The 8,790-nt window shown below is 25.3% G+C and overlaps 1 protein-coding gene across 1 annotated transcript in view; it reads left to right on the top strand.

Moving 5' to 3' along the window:
* LOC100162353 overlaps positions 1-109 on the top strand; it is a 1,933-nt gene extending 1,824 nt beyond the window's left edge. The window contains exon 7 of the mRNA XM_029485473.1: positions 3-109. Coding sequence (XP_029341333.1) covers positions 3-109 — 107 coding nt within the window. The remainder of the gene's footprint in view (positions 1-2) is intronic.
* Positions 110-8,790: the final 8,681 nt, after the last annotated feature.

Genomic DNA, 8,790 nt, shown 5'->3' with positions numbered 1-8,790 from the left:
AGACGTTAAAATAGTGAAAGTTCAAAAAACTGGATGCCTTACAAAGCAATTGGAAAAAGAGACATTAAATGGTCTCAGTTACCTTTTTCTCAGCCAGCGTTATCCTTAGAACCTGTAGAACTTCCAAATTATCCTAAAAAAAATACTAACTCAGCTTGAATATTTTTCTAAGTATTTTTCTGAAAACGATTTTGCAAGTATGTACTGCTATGGGTATGAACCACACATGCTGTAGTCCAAGCTAAACCACCAAATTTTACACTATAAAGAAGAGAACATTTACCATGTAACATCGTTTTTATTTTTTAGTTCTGATATCAATCTGTAAGAAGGAGACGTGCGGGTGTAGCGTCCTCTTAATCCGCAACTAAAACTAGGATAAAATAAATGTATCCTAGGTCTGGATAGGCTTTAGGATACAATTCTTGTTAATATTATTGAACAGAGATGGGATAATGAAACTAAATAAGCATATAGGAAACAACCAGTAAAGTCGTTACTCAACCAGCACATCTAAAAGAAAATAAATTATTTAAAAATACCAATGTAAGTGTTTAGAAAAAAGTTGATGAAACAAAACCGAAGGATTAAATTAAATCTGGTAATGGAAAAGGGAAATTTGGTCAACATTTATGCATCAACAACACTAACAATTATATTGATTATTTAAATTTTAATATCATATATTATTGATTATTTAGAAACAAAATCATATTATGGTATTTCATTGCACACAAATCTTAAATTTAAATCAAGCTAAACGTAATGAAAAAAATTAAGAACTACGATAATAATTATAATTTAATTATACATTTTAAATCATTACTTTTCCAACTGCAATACTTTTAAAAGCTTAAAATTACGTGCATGTGTTGTCTCCAACTTACAAGTGCGTAACATAGCAAATTTAACGCTCAGCAGCAGAACACGTGTAGCTCTATTTGTACATCTTAATATACATTAAATTTGCTTCAAAATTAAAATATATTAAAAAGCCTATAAAGTTAGATACCTATACTAGTGCCATTCATTGGGGCATCCAAATGAACGAGCTCCGCGTACACACATTTTTCCCACTCTACCCTATAGTTGTAGCAACGACGGTGGCGGCGGTCAGCGTATGGGCAGATTTAGTGGTGGGAATGCTCGAGATCGGACGAGTTTTGGGCGCCGCCCAGTAGCGCTCTCTCAATGACACGAGTATAGATAATAATCATACCTTTAGATTTTATGAGGTCAATTGGCTCTAATTTTAAAATTAACGGAGCTACACATGTTATGCTGAGCGTACAGTTTGCTATGTTATGCACTTGTAAGGCGAAGTCAACATGCGGGTATCATGTGCTCTTAATAAACTAATTAAAATTAATAAAAATGAATTTGTTTATATATATATATATTATAAAAATGCATGTTTCATGTGCTGCAAATAATTTAAAATACTGTACTAATCTATGTTATGATTGTATAATAAATCTATTTTAGCCATTATTTTTGGAACTAGTATTTTAAAAATAATAAAATTAAAAATATTTTGTATTAAACTTAATATATCTAGCAGTTAAAGATACATTTTAACTTTTATATGTTGTGCTATATAAATAATTAATGGTTGGCAACCAGCAGCCTGCCAGACAATTCAATACGGTCATTATTTTTTTTAAATAAGACTCAAAGATTTGAAATTTTGTTGCGAAACTTTTTAAATTTTTAATGCGGTCCCAAAGCCCAATAAGGTTGCCAACCACTGCTATTCATAATTGTATATTAGTAAATACATTAACTATAGTAATATTCTATGATTTTCATTGAAAATAATAAAATATAAATAATGATTAATATTAAGATAAGTAAGTTAATTTGTATTATTCACTTGTATAGTAATAACTATTTCCATTTACGAAAATTATTCTTCCTTCTGAAACAAAATAAATCTGACTTTATTAAAATATACATAGAATAACCTGTTATGATCATGGATATGTAATCATAACGAAAATCATACAAAGATTGGTTTATAGTTTATAACCGTATATATTTGTACTGCAATTTTGATAATCATGAGTCAGAAACATTTTATTTTCCGCGATCATACTTGTACAATGATAGGAGTTGGGTCTCTAATGTGTTCAAGAGCTGGGTTAATGGGTAATATGAACATTCAAATAATACATAATATGCACAAAAATGTGTTTAAAATGGTGATTTAACCCAAATATAATATTTAGGTATATAAAAAAGAACATACGCCAAAATAGGCGTAATTATTATGTAATTATTTGAATAAAACTGTTTATATTATATTTTATTTATTGTTTCTTCAATATTCATATAGAAATTAATATAATATTTAATTTGTTCAAATTATTTCAGGATACTGGTTTATTATATTCAATAATATTGTTGCTACTTTCTTTGATTAAAAATGTGCTTACCTAACTTCAAACATTTTTTTTTTTTTAAAGTATTAAATAAAGAAAAAATTACAAAGATTTACATAATATAAGCAATGGCAATGTTTCCCAACCTTTTTGTTCTGGCAACCCAAAAATGTAATCTATGTTTGGTACGCTCCCCTGCTAAAAAAAAAAGTGGTATAATTTGAAAATTAGAGTTAAACTTAATGATAGAACATAAATATATTTTTATACACGTAAAAGTTACAAACAAATTTAATAATTAAAAAAATATATTGTAAAAAACCAAAATATAAAAAAAAGATAATGTTCTTACCATTAAATTCCATGATAGGTTTTGATTCACTCTAATTTTTAAAATAAAAAAGCTTAACTGTTAAACATACATTTGGTATGTTACTCACTTGTGAGACAAAAAAAAATGTATATGATGATGATAAAATTATCAACATAAATTAATAAAAAAGTTAGAAGTTACTAAAAATATAATTATATCTGTTGTAACATATATGTCCTACAATAGTAGTTATAGAATAAAGGTACTTTACATTTTTATTATAAGTAGAGCTGTAAGGATATCAAATACAATTTAACATGAGAATTTTTAAGAATATTTTGAAACCCATAGATTGGGAAACACTGGTCTTGGCCATGGGTTGGCTAAACCATGTTTGAATGATTTTCAGTTAATAATACAACTTAGAAGTATATACTATAATATAATAAAACTGTTTATGATATTGCACGACTACTAATTACCATGTTAATGATTCACATTTTACTCTTGTATAATATTATGTATTGTTTTATTTTAATTTGAAATTCATAAATCATAATAGCAAGGTCTAGATATTCATTTAACTAAAATAAAAAAAACATTTAAAACAACATTTGTAATTATAATAAATTATGAACACATACGACAACCTGAAGTTCTTTAGTACCAACACCAATTAATATTTATTATTTGCTAAGCCCTTTTTTTTTCAACTTTAATCTTTGAACACAAAAAATACATAGTACAAGATTTTATTTTTATTAATATTATCATTGATTATGATTATTTAGTATTCATAATCAATGTTATTATTTACATTTTTGGCATCATACAAATAAACTGTTAATAGTCCATTTTATTTTTATTTTTTCTGAAACACCTGCTTATTCATGTAATAATAAATAAACTTACTTGATCAGTATTACGTTTTACATATTCTAGTTCCTCAAATTCTTCAGCTTCTTCTCGTGAAATATCACTTCCTTCCATCTCTACATTTGTAATCAATCCTATTCCACCTTAAATACATTTGTATATTTTATTACATGTGTGCATTTAAAAATGAATATTAAGTTATTTATATCAGTTATAATAGATTTTTTAATTATATATTTTCATATACATTTTATATATTTTAATATAGACTATAGTAGGTACTACTTGTTTTTTTTACTAATAATGATGTTTTCTACTAACATCAATGATTTGTCTAAAATACATATAGTTTCGAGTTAGGTAATTAAATCAAAGAATGTCTACACCCGTTGTGTTTTTATATTAATAATATTAGAGACCGGATATGTATGCAAATGTACATTCGTATTGGAATAAGTTTTTTGAAATCTGATGAGAATTGTTTCAAATTTAGATCATTTGTACTAAAATAATACAAATTGTATTTTGCATATTTTGCATATTTCAATGTTTTTACTTATTAAATGCATATTTGTAGTTTTATAATGCATATTATTATTTATAGCACATATTATATTTGTTTTTAATCGTATTTTAACATTCACAGCCACATAATATCGATAATATTACGACCAGTCTTTATTGCCAAAAATAAGATGACTTACTCATATGCGACATAATATATATATTATATTATTATTATATTAATATGGATACATTTTTTGTTCATATAATAGAGTTCAAGTGTTCAACGTAAGCCGATCAGGGCTAATATTTTATAGATTGAAGATAAAGAATGTTAGTGGCAAAGGACTTAGTGAAGATGAAGAAATACTTTTTACACATTCAAAACCTTTTTATTAATTAATTAATTAATAATTATTTTTTAGATAATTTTATATAAAATGTTTTTGATTCAATTTTAAGTGCATATTTTGTATATTACAGCATTTTTAGAAGCATATTATTTTGAGAACTTTTTGTGCATATAAATCCGGTCCCTATTAATAATATTAAATATATATATATTTTAATTTAATTTAATTAATTAAATAATTTGAATTTTCGTGTCATGCTACAAAAAAAAAATATGCATGAAAAAAAAAGGTGGGTAAGTGGATGTCGCTCTGCTGTACAGTTGGTTACAAGTGGGTCACTGTATAATGGATAGTATTAAATTCGAATTCAATGATATAATATCACTGTATAAGAAAAACGATTCTGAGCGGAGACGGTATATCAGTCTATGTATTAGACATATATTATATACTTATCTAAGGTATTAAAAAAAAATTGACCTATAATAGGTACCTATAATAAATTCCAAATTAATCATATCATAATATCTATTAGGTACTTATAACGCGTTATACATCAACAAAAAACCGTGGTACTATCATAGATATATAATAGTATACTTTAGAAGTTTCAAGTACCCACGAATATACAATCACAACAAAATAACTAAAATAGTTATTCCAGGTTTTTTAATATGTAATTTCATCCAAATTTGAACTTAAAATGACTATAAAAATAAACTGTGCTAATGTATTTCTTAGAATTTTTGGTAACAGAGTTAAATATTTACGTGGAATCTTGTTTTAAATTTTCAATCCTTAGATATAAAAGTTGAACATTTTATAATTTTTTAACTACAAAATCATTTTTCAAATTAAAATTTGATAAATTTTGTGAAAATTCGATTTTCAAATGCTTATAAAAAATAATTGTGCCTATGTATTATTAAAATTTTTCAACTGCTATTGTAACAATGTATCAGGAGCCTTGTATTAATTTTTTACACTTTTTGGCCCAATAGATAAAACTTTATTAATATTTATAGAAAAAAAAACTAAAAAAATTTAAAACTGAAAATGTCCGTAAACAGCTCAAAAAGAGTCAAAATATTTTCAAAATAGTATGGTGTATAGGAAATGCTAATATAAACTTTCAGTGAAATTTTCAAGTTTCTACAGTCACTAGTTTTTTAATTACAACAAAATAAGATAATCGTTACGTAAGAAATCGAGTGAATATCAAATGTTGTAAAAATATGAATTTCAAACGCTCATAAAAATTTAATTTGAGTTTCTTATAGACATTTTTTTTTTTTTTGATAAAGGTAGATTATCCTATAAAGAATCTTGTATTACATTTTAAAATCTTAGTACTAAAAAGAAAAATTTTTACGAATTATTAACTCAAAATAATTTGCTGATTTTCGTGATTTTTCCATATTTTGTCAATTTTTGAACTTTAAATGCTTATAAAAAAAAACTGTGACTAAGGATTTTTTATATTTTTCATCTGATTTGAAACAATATACTAGGAGCCTTTTATTAAATTTTCAAGCTTTTTTAATCAACAAATAAAATTTTATTGATATTTTTAGAAAAAAAACTAAAAAAAAATGAAAACTGACAATGTCCGTAAAGAGCTCATAATAAGTCAAAATATTTTAAAAATGTTATGGTGTATAGAAAATGCTAATATAAACATTCAGTCAAAATTTCATGTATCTACGGTCATTTTTTTTAAAGTTCCACCAAAAACCAAATTCAATTTTGTGAAAAATCGATTTTGCGTAAAAATTCCCGTTTTTCCTTAATTTTTCTTTGGTTTTTCTTGGCGCTTTTGAAAATTACTGGGAATTTTAAATTTTGACCTCCCCAATGCACCAACGATATTCACTTTCCAATCGAACAAGATACTGAAGTTGAAATTCGAAGCATTATTTCGACTACTTATCGTGTACACAGACACAATAAAAAAAAAAAAAAAAAACAAAACACACATCATTGTAAAATCAATACATTCATCGTTCCACTCAGAATCTAAAATTATAAGAATAATATTTTAAGATTAAATACTAGGGTTGGTCGCACACAATTTATGCCTTACGAGTACATATATAATTTCTAATATTTACAAATTCATAATTTTATCAAGATTGTGTTGTAAACAACCTGAAAACTCTTTATCGTAAGTAATTTAAAATATTTAGGTTCTTTACCAGTCGTTGATACACATGTAAGTGCAATACTCATCCAGATAACATTTTGAGCGTCAGTTGTATACATTCTATCAAATTAAACTGATACTATTAATACCTTCAAATTACATGTTAAAAATATTAACAAAAATAAATGATATCGCTATTTGCCTTTCCTGAATAGTTATTGTTTGACAAAGTCGATAGTGTGAACAAATTTTCATTTTGTTATTATAAATTATTAATAGTACATAGAAATTATATTTTACTTTATTTCTATTTATGATTTGAACAATTGATGTTCTAATTAGAATGAGTAATTAATAATGATAAAAAAAGTAATGAGTACACTGTACACTGTGTAGCAATTGGGTAGCAAAACATACGTGTATCAAAGACCGGTTAAAAGTAGATGACATTGCTAAAGATTTTAGGTAGGTATATCTTTAAGTGGAGAAGAAAATATTACCAGAACCACCAATTATTAACTACAGTATAATATTCAAACACATTAATCGTGATAAGTATTTTAGACTTTAGTATTTAAGATGTTAATTTAATTATTGGTGCAGAACAGACATAACAAAATAAGAAAATGTACCTATTTTTTTTCACGAGACACTTATTCCAGTAGATATCATACAGTGTTGATATTGATACACTGGTGATGATTTAAATGCATTCAAATTGATAAATGATAATAATGAAAATATGTTGATAAGTTGTCAAGTTAACCAAAAACATGATGTGAAATAATAATGAAAAAAAATAATAAAAAATGTTATAAAGTTGTAAATAAATTTTGAATCAAAATAATATTTTTTGTAAACATTTTATTTTTTGTTTTTCATCAAATCTTAAATGTGTAGACTTACTCATTAAACTAAAAGTGGAAAAATTAAAATAATTAAAGTTAAATTTTAAAAATATTGAATTTTGGTAGGGATTATCTATACCCGGTAAAAATAATCATGTAATGCAATTGGACGCGCATGACACAAGGTTATTACTACAAAAGACAAATTAAGAAATATTCAAAATAAATAAATAAATAAATAGTATGGTCTACTTAGCTTAATTTTATATCATATACTTATTATTACGATTATGATGTTTATGACCTTTTAATATTTTTTCTTTTAGTCTTGCACTTTGCAGACCAAGTTATAAATTTGTTTTATATAACATAGAATCAGATTCATTAAATTGAATTTTGTATATTTAGTCATTTTTATGAATAAATGATTATTTTGATGAAAAAAGCCAATAAAATTACCTATTTAAATCAGAAAAACTAAAACTAAAAACTAACTTACCTATATGATATTATATAAACCCAAAGGTAGGCATTGTTTCAAAGATAACATAAACAAGAAAATATGAAAAGTGTAGTTTTTAATAACCTTGTCTTTAATATTTACGTATCAGTTATCTTTACTACCTATACGTTTATTAATGATTTTTACTACCGATAATTGCAATTGAGAGGTGATACCTATTGGACATATTAACTCAAGAGGGCGCTACACCTGCATGCGATTACTCTGTCTTAAAAATCCATAACCTAGAAAATTTTACGCTCAGCAGATCACTTTTAGCTCTGTTAGTTTAAAATTTAGAGTGAATTGACCTCTAATTAAATTAAAAAAATAAGAATATTATCTAGTTAAACTCTAGGGTTTTTTAAATTTTAATTGTAAAGCAAGTTATGAGTATTTTAAAATACTCATAACTTGCTTTAAAATTAAAACCTAAAAAAAAAAATATGAGGTTCACTAGATAATAATCTTACCCTTAATTTCTATAAGAGGTCAATTCACTCTAACTAACAGAGCTAAACGTGATCTGCTGATTGTACGTTTGCCATGTTACGAGTTCGTAAGACAGAGAGAAAGGATGGGCGTGTAGCTCCCTCTTAATACTATAAAATTTTTAGTTACCTAGTGTATGGTAAAAAGGAGGACTGCATTTTTACCAAATTATTTTAATCTTAAAACTCGTTTTATTCACTAAAACTGCCCAAAGTTAAAGGTTCGAATGCGGCTTGACTACACAAGTTGTTTTAGAATTTTAGGAGGATGTATTTTCAACAAATGTTTTAGTACTAATCTTTAAAGTACCTATGTGGAGTAAAAATTGCGTCAGAAAAAATTTAAATTACATAATATATTGTAAGTGCAAGTTCATAT

This window comes from Acyrthosiphon pisum, chromosome X (genome assembly GCF_005508785.2).
Source record: "Acyrthosiphon pisum isolate AL4f chromosome X, pea_aphid_22Mar2018_4r6ur, whole genome shotgun sequence".
Lineage (NCBI taxonomy): Eukaryota > Metazoa > Arthropoda > Insecta > Hemiptera > Aphididae > Acyrthosiphon > Acyrthosiphon pisum.
Note: the sequence above shows the minus strand (reverse complement) of the source record. Positions and strands in the feature narration are given on the sequence as shown.